Source organism: Xyrauchen texanus, chromosome 17 (assembly GCF_025860055.1).
Source record: "Xyrauchen texanus isolate HMW12.3.18 chromosome 17, RBS_HiC_50CHRs, whole genome shotgun sequence".
In the NCBI taxonomy this organism is placed as follows: Eukaryota; Metazoa; Chordata; class Actinopteri; order Cypriniformes; family Catostomidae; genus Xyrauchen; species Xyrauchen texanus.
In genome coordinates, this window is record NC_068292.1 from 24,047,705 (window position 1) to 24,069,462 (window position 21,758).

The 21,758-nt window shown below is 40.6% G+C and overlaps 1 protein-coding gene across 2 annotated transcripts in view; it reads left to right on the forward strand.

Annotated features, from left to right (window-relative positions):
• The first annotated feature begins 5,246 nt into the window (after positions 1-5,246).
• LOC127657918 (apolipoprotein C-II-like) overlaps positions 5,247-21,758 on the forward strand; it is a 28,870-nt gene continuing 12,358 nt past the window's right edge. The window contains exons 1-4 of one of the 2 annotated variants that reach the window (XM_052146912.1): positions 5,260-5,335; positions 5,894-5,956; positions 6,667-6,823; positions 11,375-11,976. In XM_052146912.1, the coding sequence (XP_052002872.1) occupies positions 5,908-5,956; positions 6,667-6,823; positions 11,375-11,471 (303 nt within the window). In that variant the 5' untranslated portion in view covers positions 5,260-5,335; positions 5,894-5,907 and the 3' untranslated portion in view covers positions 11,472-11,976. Of the gene's footprint in view, positions 5,336-5,893; positions 5,957-6,666; positions 6,824-11,374; positions 11,977-21,758 lie in introns of those variants that run through there. The other variant, XM_052146911.1, reaches the window with a different exon arrangement.

Sequence of the window (21,758 nt, forward strand, 5' to 3'; positions counted from 1 at the left end):
TGTACAAACTATAGATTCTATCCTCTAAACCTAACACAACCCCTAAACCTAATCATCACAGAAAACTTTCTGCATTTTTACATTTTCAATAAAACATTGTTTAGTATGATTTTTAAGCGATTTGAATTATGGGGACACTAGAAATGTCCTCATAAATCACATTTATAGCATAATACCCTTGTAATTACTAATTTGTAACTTACAAAATTGTCCTCGTAAATCACAAAAACACGCGCGCACACACACACACACACACTGGACTTTGAGTGGGCAAACCAGTGTGTGCATGTTTGCCCTGTAGGATCAGTAGGTCCATGTGTGTGGGTGTGTGTATGCATGCAGCACAAGTGTGACTGTGTGTGTGTGTGTGTGCGCAATGACGTTTGTTTGGTCAAATGGTCAGACAGATATAGGGATGGAAGGCAGACAATATATACTGCAGACTCAGCTGATGAAGTTGACTTCAGTCCCTTATTTCTCTCTACAGGCATCTCACTAGCACAAGGTAAAGTGAGTCTCGACTACACGCTTCTAATCATGCATGCATTTACATTAAGGAATTACACCTCTAACAATGCATCACTAAATATCTCATTTTGCAGAACACTGCATATTGCAACTATTGCATAAGAAAAATACTACATGACAATTTATCCTCAGTATTATAATGATCATTAGGTTGGTATTTGCGTGTGCATTTAAATATCCCAAATGACAAGACTATTACAGTTACAAACAGGTGATTTTCAAACTACTTTTTGTAGAGTACTTCAAGTGATGTTCTGCAAGAGTGTCATGTCTAAATTTCTTTCTCTTATCTCAGATGAAGCTGACATTAGCCCTCATCCTCGCACTCCAAGGTAATATACCAGTTCTTGGATTCTTGAAAAATACAAGGATGTCTGGTCCTTTTTAACTGGTGCACAACTGAACAACAGAGGGCATGTAGCCTGATCATCTCTATTTGCTCATCATTTAAGATTCTGAGAAAATCAGAGGGAATGTTTTAGGCAGACATAGCTCAGTGAAACTCTGTGACTAAGTGACTACGATATAATTAAAACTAATTGTAATATCAATATAGAGAGTTGAGGGTAAGTCATTTATTAATTATGCCAATCATATGTAAGTTAAAAGACAGACTGAGGATTTGACTGCGTCTCACCAAATAACCATGTTGAGGTGAACAGTTTTTTAGCAGATGCCCACATAGATATACTACATGTTCAGAACTTTATCTGGCCCAATTCCAGACTTGACCTAACCAAGATTTGACCAGTGCCTCAACTGGTGGGCAGCCATGCTGATTTAGTAGGGAATTGTGTACATTAATATCATTCTGAAGGTAGATGTCTTTTCTACCTTTCTCTTTTAGTGTCAGTGTGTGTATATGCACAGAATTACCCCGAGCCCGAGAAGGAGTTGGTGGAGAAATATGAGGGTCTTAAGGCAGTTTTCTATAAGAGGATTCTCAATGCTTATCAAAAGTTCATAGCTGCTGTTGAACCAATGTTAGAGAACACACCCGCAGGTGGAACAACCAAGGAGTACTTTGTGGAATTATCGAAAAGCCCAAGAGTGGATAGCACCATCAAGATTCTCAAGTAAGCATTACACACTGTGTTCTCCTCATATCTTCAACAATCCCTCACCTCGCTTATCCCCATTCCAGCCTCTAATTGTTCTCCATATTTAATCTCTGTGTTTATGACTCTCTGTCATCATCTCCTTGACCATCCAGTTCCATTCAGTAATTCCAACAGATTCTCCTTGATAACAACCCTACCCCTTCATTCATTTCATTTAGCTGTCATTCAGTCCAGCTGTTATGTCTAAATAAAACTGTTGTATTTTGTGTGGTTCTTCCAGTGGTCTGGCAACTGAGCTCGAGCCTGTTGTGGACAAGGCCCGTATGGCTGCTCTTGGTGCTTACGGCCAATATCTGCGCCCCTACATCGGCGAATACCTGGACAAAGCAATCACCAACATCAAGCCAGTGTTGGATACTGTCCTGCCTCAGGAGAATTAGAGCTTGTTAACCACTGACTCTGTGAGACAAGGAAGATCAGTCAAGATGTGCCCAAGCTAGTTATGTTTTATATGTAAACATACAGTACTTCATGCATTGTCATTACTTCAATCAAAATCTATATATGCTTGATATGTGGCTTTGTGTCCAGCATAGCTATTGTGTCAGTACCAGTTTTTCGCATGTATATATTGTATCTGTGTATTTGATACTGTTCTGTTCAATGCAGGAAAGAATAACATCCAATCCAGTATTAATAGAGAATTATGTGATTTTTGTGAGAATCATAAGGAAACAACAAGACTCATTCAAAATAAAAAACTCTGGATTAAGCAAACTCTCCAAAGACTTTGAGAATGCTTAAATTTAGGTTGAATGTGTACTGAAAAACAAACAAACAAACAAACAAACAATCAAACAAAAAAGAGTAAAAAAGGACAAAATTATTTGACATAGAAAAATTAAGATATCAAAATTGAATTGATCAATTTCAACAACATAATTTATAGAATTTGTCTATTACAGAACCAAAGAGTCAGTGTTCTCACAGACATTTCACTCTTCAGCATAATCATCAACAATGAACTGTGGAGTTCCTAAAAGAAGAAATTAAATAAAAATAAAGAAACAATCCCAATAACAGATTCTTATCTAGGCCAGAATCGGGGAGGTGGTTTCCCCTAGTGGCCAGAGCTGTAATTGTTTAATATGGGAATAATACGGTATAGTAATTTAGTAATCTTAGTTAATGTTAATTTCAACATACTAATTTCTTTTAAAAATAAAAAGTTGTATTTGTTAACATATGTTAATGCACTATGAACTAACGATGAACAATTGTATTTTTATTAACTAACTAATTTATTAAAATGTGAATAAATCCTGTAATATTATATTGTTTATTGTTTGTTCATGATACTCTATGCATTAACTAACGTTAACGAATGGAACCTTGTTGTAAAGTGTTACCAAGAAAACAAATTAAATTTATGCATAATTAGGTAATGGTGTTATTTTTGCAGTAGCAGTAACTATATATTGCATGAGTGGGGGCCATTCAAGTATTTACAAAATTATTCGCGGGCCATACAATTGTTTATTGAAATTATTGTAATATTGACCCCAAGTGTGCAAGAGTCTTTTTTCTGCAGTGAGTGTAATGACTAACCCATTTTTAGCTGACCTAGTTCTCAACCAGGGGGACAGGGCCCTTTGGAGGGCCTCTGCAATATTTCACAGTGGCCACAAGATTACTTAAAATTATTTTACATAAGTCAGATTTTTTTTTATTTTTTTTTATTTTTTACATTTCAACATTAATAATGAAAATAAAAAATAAATCAAGATTTAAAACATGTAAATCATATTGCTTTAATTCATCCCCTCAATACCTGTTGGTTTTATTGAAGAACACACAGTTCTGGACTCTTTTTTTGTTTTACTGACACGTCTAGCGTCTCTTTGTAAAATGTTTGAAAAAGGGCTTTGAATGTTTTCTTGTAAAATGGGGAGCCTTATGGTCAAAATGTTTTAGTACCACTGAGCTAACATATCAAAAATGTAAATACTGTATGAACCTATGCTGAGTTTCATATGGGTGAACGTTAAGAAGTAACTTCTCAGACTGGTTGAACTACACGAAGTATTTACATTTCTATCGGGAAGACACGCAGGCTTGAGTGAAGTTTGAGATGCCATTTATTTGATAGATGTAAAACGGGAGGTGATGTCTCTCTCTTTGGCATAGGCCCCGTCCAGCAGTCCGAGGGAGCTGTACCCGGAACCGTCATGTCCTGCCGGAGATAGGAGGCAGGGGCGAGGAGCCTACCCCCCTGCGGGACAGGGCTCAACTGGTGGTGGTGGGGAGGTGGAGGTTGCAGTGTTAGCACACCGAAACAGCAATGTGATAGATTGTGAGCGGACATATAAAGCATTGGCTTACATGCGATTGGCTAGGAGTTACCCAGCTAATGTTGTGATGTACACCTGCTGGTCTTCCCGCTAGAACTACGCTCCACTTCCATTTCCTGCACTCTCTCTCTCTCTCTCTCCCTCCTTCCCTCTCTCTCTCTCTCTCTCTCTCTCTCTCTCTCACACACACACACACACACACACACACACACGCACGGCATAATGTTAATTACTTTCAAGTTGCCCGTCCTTAAAAAAAAAAAAGAGAAAAACTCTGGGTAGTGAGGCACTTACAATGTACAGTAACTGAATGGGGACAATTCGTAAATGTGGAAATGCTCACTGTTTAAGTATAGCCACAAGATGCATGTTAAAATAATTTTAGTGTGATAAAATCACTGACTAACCTTTTCTGTGTAAAGTTATCTCAATTGTACAACTTGCCATGACATGACAATGTCATCCAACAAACATTACAATGTAAACACCTTTACAGCTCAAATAATTCACAAGTTTTAATAGAAGAATAATGGAAATGCTTTCATGAAGTTATAACCTTCAAATATCTGCTTTGAAACCCTCCAAAATATGTCCCCATTTACTTCCATTGTAAGTGTCTTTAATGTAACGTCTATTTTTGCTTCTTTTATTTCTTTTTTGTATTTTTTTTTAAGAAAAGGAGGGAGGAATCAAAAACAAATTCAGTGGTAATCACCATTATGCCACAAATGCTGTTGATTGAGTTTAACTTGTATTGAATCCAGAATTTTCCATAAACACAACGGTGCACAAATAATCTGATGTAAACAAGCTGACGTGTCTATGGTGAAACAGACTTAGGACTTTATCTGGAAACGTGTGGAAGTTCAATTGCACAAAACAAGGGACTGCCTGTATTTATCTGTCTAGAGGTGGTGGATAGGGTGCAGATTACAAAACACGTTATCACCATGTATTATCATATTAGCAAGCACAGAAACAAACCCCCCCTTAGTCTTGGATGAAAAACTGTTGATCGAACTCAGCAATAGACAGAAAGTCTGCTAGTTTAAAAGTGATCAATCTCTTTGCCACTTTTTGTGAAGAGCCATATTTGTTTAACAGGTAATCTCTTTTTAGTTCACCATAGACACGTCAGCTTGTTTACATCAGATTATTTGTGCACCGTTGTGTTTAAGGAAAATTCTGGATTTAATACAAGTTAAACTAAATCAACAGCATTTGTGGCATAATGGTGATCTTGCAACCTACCCCCAGTCAAATACAGACACTCTCACACAATTATCTGAGAGGGTTGCACTTTGGCCCTTGGGTTATCAGGTAAATACCTCTGCACCCATATATAAGATTTTTTGCTGCTGAGCATTCTGACACACTTTCTGCTGAGGAGAAACTGTGAGTACAGCCATATTTTCCCTACTTGTATTTAAGAGTGAAAATGCATAATAAACATTTTTAGGTAATAGGACAGATTTATTATGCTTGATTGCTAAGCAGCTATGGAGGACTCCATCAACCTGCTGAATTCCTAAAATGCACATGGCATATGTCTGAATGGTGGACTTTAAAGTTATTGCAACATTTATCATATGCAAGTTTTAATATCACTGCAGATATAATATGAAGATAGCATACAGATTTGTTATCTTCATATGATTTGAGCATTCCCTAAGTAGGCTCCAACATGACATATGGAACAGAGCCTTTTAGTGTACTTAGTGTACTGGTGTGACTAGTTTTATTTTCATTTATGCAATAGGCAGATGCTTTCTAACCAAGTAAAACCCATCATGTAACATTAGAGCATGTATTTGGCTACTGAACGGATGAAATAACTAGTATGCACTGGAGTTCAAATTGTCACAAGGAATCAATTACTGCCCCTTGTGGTCAAATTTATATTTTCGCTACTGTGCACCCATCATCTGATTACTGTTTTATTAATTCCATCAGATCTGCCTGTCACTATGAACAAGCTACTGGCTATCACAGTGCTCATTGTTGTCCTTGCTCTGGGTATGTACACATGCATGCACTCAACTGGTCTATTATTGAGCCTTTTCACATAGTGACACCTTATTTAGCCATGTAAATCCTGCAAACGTTTTTATATTTAAATTTGTATCATTATTTAGTGTACATTTATAACATTGTGTAATTAATTAAAAGAAGTTGACACTATAGTGATGTAGTTTCAAATACAGCTGCTGAGGTAGTGACAGTAAATGTGGCATTTATCTCCTCAAGTCAAGTTTTTATTTAAATAGCAATTTTGAAAATACACATTATTTCAAAGCACTTTTGCAGAAAATCATACTATAATTACTGTATGTTTTAAATATCCACAGTAAACAGCTTCATTGAAAAACTTTTTTGAAAAATAATTTTTATTTTCCTCTTAAAGAAAGTCGAGAAAACGTTATGTTTTTTATTTCTTCCTTTTGCTGCTGGATCAAAGGGTCAATACTTCCGTGTTCCAAACCCAATTATTTAATGATGGAATAATGAAGAAAGGTACCATACATTGTTCCTGGCGGGCTCCTCAGCCTTACATGCTCCATTAGGTTCGGATTAAGGTGGGGTGGGGTTAGGGCATCTGCTGCCTGCCAGGAACAAACTGTGGCCCCTTTGTACAATGGGCCGAAAATATGAAAAGGACCCATTATTTACAAATGTTTCAATTTGCCTGCATGACCTGAGCACTGAACTTACTACTGCCCCCGCAGAAGCGGAGAGCTTCCGTATGCCCAGACAGGCTGAGGAGGAAAAGGGAACCATTGCCAGTGTGGTGGACACCCTGAAGTTCTATTATGACATGAGTGTTGACACTGCCAGTGGTTATGTAGAGACCATCAAGGACTATAAACTGGAAGAGAAAGCAAAGTAAGTGAAAATGTACAAATTCCTTTGACCATTGCTTAACCTTGCTGATATTTTTTTTTAACCTGAATAAGATGGTTTGCTGGTATTACCTGATTTAAAGGGGTCATGTCATGCATTTTTTTTTAATTATTATTATTATTTTCCTTGAGGTTTTCTCATAATATTAGTAAAAAAAATATTTACAAAAAAATAAACATTCATAATGTAGTATTATATTATGTTTTTTCACCCTGTCTCTGACCCTATATCTGAAACATTCAGTTTTTTGTGTGCTTTTCCCTATAAAGGGAATTTCCTCACCCACATACCATCCCAGATGTGTATGACTTTCTTTCTTCAGTAGAACACAAAAAATATTTTTAGAAGAATATTTAAACTCTGTAGGTCCTCACAATGCAAGTGAATGGTGATTAGACCTTTATAGCTCCAAAAATCACATAAAGTAAAACATTGGTTAAATCCATATCTTCGGAGGCAATAGGTGTTGGTGTGAAACATATACAAATTTAAGTAATTTTTTTACTCTAAATCTCCACTTTCACCGTCTAAACTTAATTTTTACATTTGAAAGTCACATGTGGAAAGTTTCACAATTGAAAGTGAAAAATAAAGTGGAGTTTTAGAGTAAAAATTACTTAAATATTGTTCTGTTTCACACCCACACCTATTATACTGCTTCAGAAGATATGGATTTAAACATTGGAATCATATGGATTACTTTTATGTTTCCTTTATGGGATTTTCCTTTATGGGAATTGGGATTGTATGGATCTGCTGAGCTGAAATATTTTTCGAAAAATTATTGTTTGAGTTCTGCTGAAGAAATATAGTCATACACAGAGGTTAAATTGGGCCAGAGCGCACCGGAGTGCAGCTCCGCCTCCTCAGGTCCACAACACACCCTGCCGGAGTTCAGCTCCGTCTCCTTCAGCACCAAATATTGTTATTCCACTTAAATTATTTTTCATCTCCTGACTCCTGGCAAATACATGGCATATGAGACTGAATAATTAGCAAGACTACACAGAGACACCCAGGCTACATGGAATTATCAGACGTCATAAATGCATTAATCGCTGGTTCAGCACCCCGCCCACAACCATCAAGGGAAAACTGTCACTATTCTAAGACAGCGACGTTACCATGGAATCCAGCTAAGGCTAGAGCGATCGAATATAAAAATAGCATGTAGCTAGAACATGTTATATAACTAAAGCATGTTAGTTTACATGTTAAATGAACTACTAAATGAAGAATAACATCAGCTGCGTGAGCATTTAAAGTAATATATTGATTTTTAACAGTTTGCATATAATGTAGGTGCACGACAGTGACGCCAGACTGCTCCTCTCTGTACTTATATGAGCCCATTAATATCCCATTTGTTACCTAATATTTATACACATATTACACAGAAGGAAAGGCTCCTCATTATAGGTCAGTGTGCTAGTCTTAAATAATAGTAATAATAATAATAAATATATGTATTTATGAAAAATAAATACTAGCTGAAACACATCTTGAAACTTTAAACTGCCACTGTTGATGTCTAATAAATTTTACCTTTAGATTATTTCATTTGAAACTGAAATATTTTGTCAAAATATAACAGTTCCTTTTACTGTAAAATCCTGAAACAAATTGGTAAAGGTGATGTGTGTAATTATTAATATTTTTAACTATTTTGGTAAAGGGGCCACATCGGGTTTTAAGTAGTGCATGGGGGGGGGCCACATTGTAATGCTTTTGAGATACAATGTTCTGCATTGATTTGGTTTTTGTAACTTTTAAGGCCAGAAATAGTTGTGTACTCAATTTTCTGAAGTGTATCTGTGACTAATGGGACTATTCTGCAATTGCCTAAAGTCAGTGGCGGCTGGTGATAATTATTTGGGGCTTTTTTTGTGGCCGAAAATAAATACAAAGCAGTACCAAAAAGCATGTTGACTACTTGAACATAAATTTTGCTCTCCTTTCTTTCTGGCCAGCAAATTTCTCAATGACTCTCTGATTAAAGTCAGTCATCTCAGTAACAAGTCTCTTTCCCATGGAGAGCAATGCCAGTGCATTCAGCCTCTCCTGGGTCATGGTGTTTCTGAGAAACGTTTTTATTCTTATCAAGGTTGAGAAGCACCTCTCAGCTTCAGCCGTGGTCATGGGTGTGGTAATGAGAACTTTTAGGAGAGTCACAGTTTAGGAAAAGACTTCTTCGAGATTATTCTCCATAAACTTTGATTTGATTTGATTTGAAACAGCTGGAATAGGTCCACAGCACCATGGCAGGCTTTGAATTCTTCCTTGCTGTAGATGAGACTGAGCTCTGTCTTCAGCTTGCTTCCACTGAGCATCGGGTATGCTTTCATGGTGCTGCTCAATGCATCTTCAGGAAAGGTATCCTTGTACTCATCAAACCTGTCCCCCTGCAACAAGGTGGCACAGACAAGGTGGTCTGTGAAGGAGAAACGCTCCCTAGTGTGTCCCAGGATGGTGTCACAGACCTATAGAGTTAATTAAATATATATATGTATAAATGTAAGGTAGTAACCTGGAGTAGGCCACTAGTTGTCACAGTTGCAATGACTTTCAGAATAAAAATAGAGCCATTTGAGTTTTTGTCCCATACAAGACAGTAGTTTTTGGTGGCTATATATTTCATTTAATCATTTATTTTTATGTTGCCAATTTATTATTTTTGGGATGCTGTTGTATAATATTAAAATTATAATTTTTGTAAGCATTTATACCAAACAAAAATGTTTTCTTGAGTCTGTAGAATATGATATGTGGGCAGGACATCTCTGCAGCACAACAATAATGTAAATTGGTAATTTGACTAATTTCTATAACAAACTCACCTCTGCTGCGATTCTTTTACACTCTACTGGACTGAGCGCCCGGCGCATCTGTATTGGACAAGAACCACTCCTTTGCTCACCAATGTTTTTTTTTTTTTTTTTTTTTTTTAGCGAACTGCTTTTTTTTGTAAATCAGTGACAGAGTTTGGTTTAGCTGCTGCCATTATCTCTGCGAAAGTGATCATCCTAGCAAAGTTTTGGCAGAGTCGCCTGCACACTCGCAGAGCATAGAGCATTAAGTTGAATGACAGGTAACGAGAACCAATCAGATTGGATAAAATAACATGTATCCAATTCTGATTCGCCAGGGACGCAGCGACCTGCGCCCGGAGGAGAATCTTTAAGAAACCAATTAGAGACCAGCTTCAGGTCACATGCTGCCCGAAAATTTAATGACTCAGATAGACATCCATTTGTCCGGCATCCCTCGCCCATTAAACCGCATGAAACATATTGAAAAACATAGAAAATAGTTAACCGATTAAAGCCAGTTTTTATTAAATGCTGAGGCTCTTACTACCAGCCTGCAGATTGTACGAGTAAATTATTTAATTTTTTTTATTTTTATTTCCATTTTTATATAATTTTTGTATTCATGTATATTTCTGGAATTTTGATGGGGGCGGCGCCCCAGCACCCTCTATTGACAAGCCGCCACTGCCTAAAGTATTGTATTGCGCTACAAAGATAGATACTTTTCTATCAGGCATTACAAACCTCAATAAAGGTGGAGATTATAATTTTTTTTTTCCAACTCTACTTCCCTGTTAATTTGTTATACAGTTTTACTAATAATAATAAAAAAAACTTTATAGAACGTTTAATGTTTCTCGCAAAGCGGGCGAGTTTACTCTTTTTTTTCTTTACCCGTTTACATGCTAAAAGTGTCGTGATGCGTTTCTCCTCGATGGTTTTTCAACACTCAACAGAATAACACAGGCTGCATGAATATGATAAATAATTACTGCAAGAGTTACATTTACATACAGGTGCGAAGGGACTTCAACGTTTCTAAATTGTACAAATAAAAAATACATTTACATATTCGTCTCTGGCTTGCAATATTTTCAAACATGTTCCTTTCATACATTTTACGAGGGTGAAATCCGTTGCCTGCCTGTTAACATTCAAGATAAAAAATTATAATAAAATAAGTGAATTGTAAAGTATTTGTCTTTGTTTGAATAACTACTCAACCCTACCTTACACATTAATACTGGAAAAAGAGCCCCTTTGGTGTAAAAAACAAGTCATTTTACGGCGGGATTTTGAATGATGACCATTCACGGTAAATAAGGGCTCCCCCTCCCTACAAAAGCCAATTTAACCACTGGTCATACACCTCTGGGATGGTATGAAGGTAAAGTAAATGATGAGAGAATTAACATTTTTGGGTGAACTGTCCATTTAAGACTTCAATATACAAGGCCACTATTATGACTAGCTAACATCTTTGCAGAGAAACCTCTCTAAAACAAGCCAATTGTTCAGCCTGAACTGGCGGGGAGAAAAACAACCAGCTTTGTTTGGTTTTAGCTTCTTTTTCCAGCAGGGCAACAGGTACAAACCTTGCACAATGACTTTTTTGTTCATGACAACCTGAAATTTGCTCAGTATATAGAACTTTTGGTAGCATAGGAGAACAAAACTCATAGTCATCTTTTTCACTCTGACAAATCATTTTCCCCTCCTCAAGGAACCTGTATGATGAAACAGTCAGTGCTGTAAGCACCTATGCAGGCATCTTCAATGACCAGATCTACCACATTTTCTACTCCCAAGATAGCTCATAAGGCCCAACTCACATAGTAGCACACCTCACTAGAACTCTACATCTCTTCCTTGTCCTGAGTCTGTCACCATGCTGGAACCACAATTTCATGAACCTGCAAGAAGACAGCACAGGCTGACTGTTGAACCTATCTCTTAGCGGTCTGAGACCTCTGCCCTGTCAACTATACAGCAATATACTTCCAAAACATGTACTGCACCCTGCCAAACAAAGTGGACGTATATGATATGAAGTTCTGGGGAGAAAATCCAAAGGTATAATCCAATTGAACCTCAAACTGTTTTTGGCTGAAGACCAGAGACCCTACACTACTAACTGTTATATATCTGGCGCCCCCTATTGTGCGGCAAGGTTAAACCAGAATGTGACTGAAATATTGACTGTTAAATTGTAGTTGATTCCCAAAGATGAAAGATGAAGATATTCTTATGTTGTCAACATTTAGTGGTTCTGTGTCCACGATAATTAACACCTTGCAATAAAAATCCACATTTGTTTAAAATCAAGTTTTCTTTACTTGTGTATATTACATAAATTATTTCACAAGTTCGCAGGTAGTCAGGGGAATAGCAATCATTTCAAAAGTGAGGGGGCAGAATTATTTGCGCAAGATGAACATAAATATATAAGCTCTCAATCAATATATATTTTTTTATTAATTAATTTCATGATTGACAAGTGAATTTTATCTTTTGCATTTATACATTTGCTGTTTGAAAGACACAATGTAAACACATACGCCCTGTGAACAAGCACGGGGGACGAACTTTGGTTTCATTAAAAGTGAGGGGTACATGTCTCCCGCATCCCCTGCGTATTCTACGGCCAGGGTTGGGGAGTAACTTAATACATGTAATGGGATTATGTATTTAAATACAAAATATAAGTAACTGTATTACACTAGAGTTACAATTTGAATAATTGTTATTTAGTATACTGTTACATTCAAAAAGTATTTTGATTACTGAAGAGATTACTTTGCATTTTATTGTCATTTGTTTCATTTAATATTTAGTCCTTTCAGATGGAAAACATTTATACATATAAATGATGCGATCTAAAGTGCATTTGAACAGCGGTGAAACACTTTCTTATGATGTAGTACATTCATACAAGCAGACGGAGAATTGATTTAAAGCAAGTTTGGACCAGAAGAAATAGAAATAAACCTAACTGTCAGCTTTACGCTAAACTAAAATGCTATTTCTAGCCATTTTACATGCACATGTTACCAGACAAGATCATATTAATTATATCAAGAAAAAACACGTAAAATCAAAATTTCTTTTTTCTAGTAAGACCTTTGATATTAGGGCAAAAATGTTATTCTTGATTATAATTTTTGTATTGTTTTATTGTAAAAATCAGAGAATGTATTTAACATTTTGTCTTACTGTACTGGGAGAGTTTATAGAGTCAAAACAAATGAAAAAATCTACCAGTGCTGAAGAAGTAATCCAAAGTATTTATAATATGTTACTGACCTTGAGTAATCTAACGAAATATGTTATTAATTACATTTTACAGCATGTATTCTGTAATCTGTAGTGGAATACATTTAAAAAGTAAACCTCCCAACCATGTCTAAGCCCATGCATAAAGTCCTGCAGTGCATTAAAGGTGTTGTAAAGGTGCTTTTCATGCATAAAATGTTCCTACTGCCTTAAAGATATTAATTAAATAAGTGCCCTGAGATATCTCACCGATCTCTGTAGACTTTGTAAACAGCCAGTTGCGGATCCTGGCATAGGCGATATCGGCAGCAGCCAAGGGTGGTAACGATCTCTGGGGTGGCACGACAGGGTACCTGATGTACCTTTAATCTCCTAAAGGCATCACATATATTATTGGTTACAATATGAAAAGTAGCACCTACTGAAAAATCTACCTATTTGCTAACCTGACTGTCCAAGAGAATTGGCAATTTCTCTCCAACTCTTCTCTTTCTCCATCAGGTTGTGGTACAGTTCAGAGGAAACATCAAATAGGCACTTGTGCTCCTGCCAATGTTCCTCTAACTTTTCTTCCATTTCTTCGGTCCAACGAGACTGTCTTGATACCGCAGCCATGTTCTGTTGCAGGTACATCAGGACTCCTCCCACTGAAACTTCACGTGCCCCGTTTCTTTCTCTCTCATTGGCTGTAGGTCAAGGCTGCAATTGTATTCAGTCAAAACATATTTCAAATTGCGTGATTTGGAATCGCAGACAGGTACAAATATTTAACATTCTAGATATCTCGCTGACATCGGCGACGCGTCGGCGCTTCTTTCAAATCGTGTCTTTGATAATTCATACATTGTGATTGTTGTTCACGGGAGTGAGCTCCAATTTGCCTATGATTTCATTCTTTTGTCGGCGATCTCCACAAAACTGCCAGCGAGTGAAAATCGTGTAGTGTAAACTCGGCATAATGAACATCACCTGTACCTTATCAGAAATGTTTATACATGATTTTGCCTTACTATTAACTATTTTCAGAATGCAAACCGAAACTAAATGTTTTAAAAACTTTTTTTTTTTTTGAAGAAATGTAAGCTTCCTTATTCAATATTTGTTTCATTTAAAAAAAAAATTGCCAGTACACAAATATACAGTAGCCTACATTTTAAAATATGAAATACATAAAATGCCACTGTGTATTTCTTTTATTTCAACTCAAAAAATTTCATTATAATAATTAAAAGGCTTTTATAAATCACAGATTTTCGTTTATAGAACCAGAGTGTGTTAGAGGTGCAGCTGGTCTATTATGAGTAGCCACATTTTTTACCTGTATGTGCGGGGGAGTGGCATGCAAATTCCACTCCAATTTTCATTGGCCTTTTCTCTAAGATTAGATGTGTTTGGGGATCTCAAGAACGGCCGCTAGTCTACATCGACACAACGTCTCATTCCCTCCATCAGGGAACGGAGGTTACAACAGTGACTAAGACGTTTCATTTGATAATACAGTAGGTGCAACACGGGAAGGAGGAGGGATGTGCCATAGTAGAGTCCTTGCCACTACCATCCACCCCAACGGAGCAGCCACGGCCATCCGCCGGGGGACGGAGGAGCCCGGCCACCTGAGAGCAGAGGAATGGGCGCTGACCGCGAGGGGAGGAGGGGCTCCTAACCGACTGCCTGGGCGGTCAGGGCCGCTGCTAGGGGCGGGGGAAATGAGACGGGGTCTGAGACCGCCAACCGCAAGCGGGTAGGGACTCCTACCCAACCGCCTGGAGTGGGAAGACCGCTGCTAGGTGCGGGGGAGACACCTTCCCCCTGAGTTGGCATTTTCCCTCTCTTTTTAAATATTAGTGTTTTCATTTGGTACCATCACCGTTACAGCATACAAGTACCAAATTTATTTTTTGTTGTTTCCCTCCCCTTGTCCCCTCCCTGATCCAGGTAGATGGGGATGACCTGCCAGTAGAGTGGGCGGAAGGCCTGAGAGAATGAGGGAAGAATTTGGCAGGGCGGAGGGCTGGGCCAGGTCCTGATTCCGCACACCTGGCCCCTACTTAGGCTGATGAAGCCTGAGAGGGATAAACGTCACAGTTACTGATGTAACCTCCGTTCCCTGATGGAGGGAACAATACGTTGTATAAAAGTAGTTTCGCTTGCAAACACACACACATACCAAAGACCCGGCCATTTCAGAGGTTGGTTTAGTGTTGTGGCAAGAGGGACACAACATCTTGTTCCCTCCAGCAGGGAACAGAAGTTACACCAGTAATCATGGACACCCTATCTCTCACTCACTCGACGTTGTGTCAGTGAGTTGACACTAGGGGTCCCAATGGAAAATGCCACAAAAGCTGAACCGGGTTATGCAGACTGGCGGTGCAAGACGGGCAGAACTCTTTGTGCCACATAGTCAGCGCAGCAAGGCATCACGTAAATACCCCCAACACACTGGCAGGCATGAAGCAGTCCCCTACACCCTGGGGAGCAGCTATCTGCTCAGAAGTTTAAGGACTGGCTGGCCCAGCCGTAGCCTTCTCTCTATTGTTTTCCCCAAAAAAGTAAGAAATCGTTCAGCTGGGGGACATATAAGGTCCACGTTGGGGGGTGTCCCTCCAAAGAGGAGGACACCGCGGAGACCACAACTGGCCCCAAAGGGGAGGGGGGGGGGGCTTCTAAGTGGAATACAACTTCTGTCGGAGCAGAAGCACGTTGTGAGGAGCAGCACCGGGGTAGGTCCTACCCAAGGAGGGGAGGAGTTACTACAAAAACAGTGACCAGGGACAGATGGCCCTCTGCACAAGGAAGATGCGGTTTATCAGCGGGGATACCATTTTGCGGAATATACATCACACAGGATTACCTAAGGAGACAACCAGTACATGTGGAGCACTTACATCAGTACGGGGCCCTAAGTGACGCACGTACTGGGGTGGCAGTGAGTCTCTCCAAAGACTTGTTGGCCACTGGGCTAAGGAGGAAGAACATCCAGGGTTTGCACTTTTGCGAATGCAACTGGGAAAAGAGCACACATTTTCACCTCAAGGGAGGGGAAAGGTGCTATGCGCAAGTGGTACACCCAGCCAGCTGAGCCGAACTTACCTGTTTATGTCACCTGATAACACACAGGATGAAACTGGCTCAACCCTGAGGTTATAAAATCTTGCAAAGATATTAGGTGTTGCCCAGCCCACAGCTCTACAGATGTCTGCTAGAGAGGCGCCGCGGGACAACGCCCAAGAAGCCGCAACACCCCTAGCGCATCCGCTGTGCTGTTGAGTTGGCCCAGGATGTGAGTGGCCCGCAGTGGCTTGAGCCCTACTCCAAAGTAGGAGTCGACGGGTGAGTTGTGATATTTGACAAGAGCGTAAACTGCCTTGGCAATTGTCGATGGGTTGTCCATCCAGACCAACACATGCTTGCTCCGGATCAATGGCAGTAGCCTCCTCAGGGCAAGTAGTACTGCAAGCAACTCGAGGCAGTTGATGTGCCAAGACAGTCGCACGCCGGTCCAAGGGCCGTTTGCACACGGTGCCCCAGCCACACTGAGAGGCATCTGTCATAACCATGACATGCCTGGGGACCTGGCCTAGAGGAACTCCTGCCCGTAGGAACACTACGTCTGACCAGGGGCTGAATAGACAACGACAAGCCTACGTGACAAGAACGCGGTATGTGGCGCCATTCTCGTCTCTCGACTCGGATCTGTAGCCAGTGCTGAAGTGGTCTCATATGCATTAACCCAAGCTATGTGACCATCGCTGAGGATGCCTTATGCCCAGGAGCCTATGAAAGGATTTCTGTGGGACCAGCATGTTCTGTCTAAATGCATGCAGACAGTGCAGCACAGACTGCGCTCCCTCGTTAGTGAGGCACGCTGTCATCGAGACCGAGTCTAACTCCATACCTAGAAAAGAGATTTTCTGAACCGGGGTGAGCTTGCGAAGCCCCAAATGGCTACGGTGCCTGAGAACCAGGTCCCTGTGTGCACACAACCTATCCCACGAGTGAGCTAGGATTAGCCAGTCGGAAATCCTCTTCCCTTAGCGGGGCATGGGCTGCCTCTGCTACTTTCAGGAAGGCGTGAGGAGACAAGGACAGGACGAAGGGGAGGACTTTGTACTGGTATGGGTCTGTGCCAAGGAAGAATCGAGACATGAATGTACGTGACCTTCAGGTCTACCGCCGCAAACCGATTCCGATGCCGGGCGCTCTCTAAAATGCATCTCTGCGTGAGTATCTTGAATGGGAGTCTGTGCAAGGCCCAGTTCAGAACTCGCAGGTCCAAGATTGGCCGCAACCCGCCGACTTTTTTGGGTATGATGAAGTAGGGGCTGTAAAACCCCTTCCTCATCTCGGCTGGAGGGACAGGCTCTATCGCATCCTTCTGTAGAAGGGTGGTGATCTCCACATGCAAGACAGCGGCATTCTTGCCTCTCACCGCAATGAAGCAGACGCCGTTGAACCTGGGCGGGTGCCTGACAAACTGAAATGCATAGCCAAGTCAGACGGTCATGGTCAACCAGTGTGACGGGTTGGGGAGCGTGAGCCATGCCCCCAAGCTCCGTGTGAGAGGGACCAAAGGGACTACCGTGTCGGACATACCAGCGGACGGGGCCTCACGACGGGGCGGAGCCCAAGGTGCTGAGTCTAGAGACATCAAAGCACTTACCTGGCACCTTGTGACCGCTCCCGGAACAGCCTGGGATGGGGAGGAAGATCTTCGTCCTCGAAGCCTGTGGAGACCATCACATCAGGGGCAGGTTTGTGCTACAGCTGGGTGCGTGGAAGTGGGGGGCCATGTCCGGGGTGCAGTACCTGCCAAAGAGAGCCGGTGGCCGGTGATCGTGATAACAACTATTTACGGGAGACCGTAAATAGTGCCCAGGGAATGAGGAAACTGCTCATTTATGGAAAATGTGGGTACCGTTGGGCGTGCGGCAAAACTAAAGTCAAATGAAACCAAGGATTCTCCACCTGACCCTCCAGCAAGAGAGGGAGTGGTCTGCTTACCAGCCCCCGTAGTGCAGTTTCCTGAGCTCCGGGGCTGCCCGTCTTAGGGGCACTCCGAAGCCTTCGCAGGGCGAAGTCGGTTGCCGAGCACAGCTCCTGCATTAGTCCCGGATTAGGACTACCCTTGTGTAGTTCTCTTAGTACCGTGCCTCGGGTGACTCTGCCAAGTGGCGGCACTTTGCGGGCACAGGTGCACCGCAACCACTTGGTCCACTTAGGGAATCTCTGTATAGCCCCTTGCCACCCCGCCATCGAGGGTAGTGAGAGCAGAGGAGCTCGCAGACTGTGTGCAGGCAGTGAAAGAGACTACCCTCCGGGAAGAAAGGAACAGGAACCAATCATCAAGCCGCGAGGTTTCGGGGGGGAGCCGAGGGTTCCACTCCAGCCCGACATTAACAGCTGCCTGGGCAAGCATGGCCATCAACTCTGCGTCAGCCTGCGACTGAGCTACCTCACCCGAGGGTGGGAGTCCAGTCGAGTCCTCAGCGTCAGACATGAGGAGCCCACTCCCTGATTCCGTGATCGACAACTCATCTTCGTCACAAGCCCCGAACGAAATTGTGGGTCTGTCGTAAGACAGACCGGCAACCTCGTTCCAGAGCTCGGTCGGATCATACGAGCGTGACGGGAATGGGAGGTCTGTGGGGGAACACCCAGCGGAGAGGCTCCCATTGATGTCCCCATATCGCCCCCAGTAATAACTGACCCCGCCTCATACCCGTCGGTAGAAGGGGAGCCGCTGGGGTGGCTTGCCCTCTTACAAAGGTGAGCCGCAACCGCAACATAGCCATGGTCATGTCCTCGCAATGGGGGCATGAACAATCCATGAACGCTGACTCCGCGTGGGTAGCACCCAAGCACATAAGGCAGCGATCGTGGCCATTAGAAGCAGAGAGAAATCGACCGCAACCAGGAATTACATACAAACGAAAGGGCATCTTGAAAAAGACGCTTTCGTTTGTGCCACTCTTTTAGAGAATTATATACTCTTTTATTGATTTTTATATATACGTTTATATATATAAAGAAGGGCTCTGCTGTACTGCCGAAGCCTCCAGGGGTGTTGCTCGACACAACCGTAGTATGTGAGGGGGAGAACCACTACAATGCGCCGTAGATCCAGCAGCTTTCAGCAGAGAAGAGATGAATGGAACGGCAGGAAGGACTCAGCTCAGTGAATGTGTCTGCTCTGCTCCAAAGAAGATATCTGAGTTTGTGTTTGCAAGTGACACTCCTTTTATACACGTATGTCCGGGGGAGTGGCATACAAATCCAACACACCAATTCCCATTGGCCTTTTCTCAAAGATCAGAGATGTCTGAGCTCCCACGGGTAACCCCTAATGTCAACTCATCTACGCTCGTCGAGTGAGTAACAGATAGGGAAGGTGACCTGAGACTGCAGTGAGAGAGAGGGAAAGAGAGGGCAGCTGCCTGACACCTGTGTGCATATTTGTCTTTGGTTATGTTTATTATTAAAATATTATTTATATTTTAAGCCGGTTCTCAACTCCTCCTTTCTATTGAACTGTGTTACAAGTACTTAAAGACACAAAGAATGAATGGGCATTTAATGTCATATGTATTTAATCATATCAAATTCAAAATAAACATTTAATTACAAAGCCTAACAAAACATGTACATTGCAAAATGTAAAAAAAAAAAAAATCTATATTTCATAATAAGAAATTTAATCAATAATAAATTAAACTAAAATAATAATTTAAAAATCAAAAGCTTTTTAAAAAAATACAACACAAACCTAATCAAACTGTTTTCAGAATAATATTAGTTATGACAACCAATTTAAGCTTCTAAAAGAACGGGAAATACATGTATACCGATCCAGTAATTAGCAGATAAACACATAGCTTAATAAAGGAATTGTTTACCAAAAATGCTAGATGTAATAAAACTTTACATAGATAACAACTGTGCTCTCCGGCATGATTGTTCTGTCATTAGTTCCGCCCGTAACATTCCGGAGGCTGCAGGCCTGAAACTGCTTTGACTTAAGGCTGATTTATACTTCTGTGTCAAACCTACGGCTCTGTTTTGTGGGCCTCAGTCAGGCTTTACGTCTGTGTTAGGCCTGCCTTTGTCTTGTATCTGAATACATGAGGCCCAACAAGGCCAGCAGGAAACCCCACATCAAGAATGGCCCACATTCACTCCTAGGGGGCACTACAGGCCATGCCCAAATGTCCTATTTTCAAAATAATGTAATTTCCACCCCATTTATCCAATTCTTCTAAAACTAAAATTGGTGTTCATGCCTCATTTCTCATTTGGAACAAAAAAGCCTCAAGGATCCATAAGCTCCGGCATGATGGATTTTCCTGTACACTGAAAATTTAGGATTCAGACAGAAAGACATGATTTTGGTTCCTCCATTGGGAGGGATTAACCCCAACCCTCTACTGATCAATTTTAAATAATTTGCCATTTGAGGAGGAGTTCACATTGCTGCTTGCAGCTATATTTATTATTCTTCTTCTCCTTGAGCCCCAATATCTCAAAAAGTCACTGGTCAAAAAAGTTCTAAATTGGCACATTGATAAATGCCAACGGGTACCTTCACACCAAGAATAGCCCACATTTGCCCATAGGTGGCACTACAGGCCACACCCAAAATAATATCTTCAAAGTTATGGTATTTTCACCCCATTTGTCTAATTCTTCTGAAACTTGGTGTACATGCCTCATTTCTCATGGGGAACAAAAAAACCTCAAGGACCCATAACTTCCGCCATGATGGATTTTCCTGTACATTGAAAATTTGGGAAAACCTAAAAAACTCTTCTTCTCCTGAACCGTAGCTCCAATTGACTTTAAATTTGGTACAGATGTGTAGAAATGATGTCTTTCAAAATGTTACTTTGCAAAAATGAATATGATACAAAATGGCTGAAAGGGTGTATTTATATAAATGTCCACATTTTATCAATATATATGTGTCAATAAATCAAATGTAATTTTGACTGATGGTTTTTTAAACCTAACATGCATCAAGATGACATCACTCTGAAGTACTGCACAAATAATAGCCCATATTCGCCCTTAGGGGGCGCTACAGGCCACGCCCTAATTCCCATTTTCTGTTAAAATGTTTTCTAATTTGGTACATTGATACTACAGGCCAACAGGAACCCACAATGTTTTAGACATTGTTTGGCAAATAGCAGGGTTCCTCTGTTTGGCCTGCGTTTTAGCCTACATGATAATGTTTGTGAAGTTGGACTGAAATTACTGAGTCGTATTCCTGGAGGCCTATTTCTCCAAGAGCACTTTTTAATTCTTGATAAAGCATAAGCTATGTCCATCCAATGCATGGAAGCTTTGTGCTGTGAACTTGAATTAAAAGAGAATAAAAGAATAGAAACAAGAGAAAAAAAAGAGATTATGTGTCTTGTCATCAGGGCCGGACTGGGACACAATTTCAGGCCAGGAAATCCTACACCCATCCAGGTCATCCTATGCACCCGAATAAAATTTAGAAACACGGACAACCTTGTTTTTTTCCCCCCTAAATTACATTTATTTCACAGTATGACCATAACATAAAAACATAAACAACCAACCTAGAAGTAAAGCAGTCCTAATATCAAATGGGTCTGCACATAACGTACATACAAGCATTTATGTCAAATTCTTACATTTGATCAATAAATTTAGTTATAATAATAAGACACTATAGGGCTATTACCCATCAAATAAAAAAAAATGTGCACTGCAATTACAACTGCAATAAATAATGTTATGAGATTGACGTTTTAAATAAATGTTTGAATATAAAAAAAATGCAATACTTAAACATTAAACTAAACTGC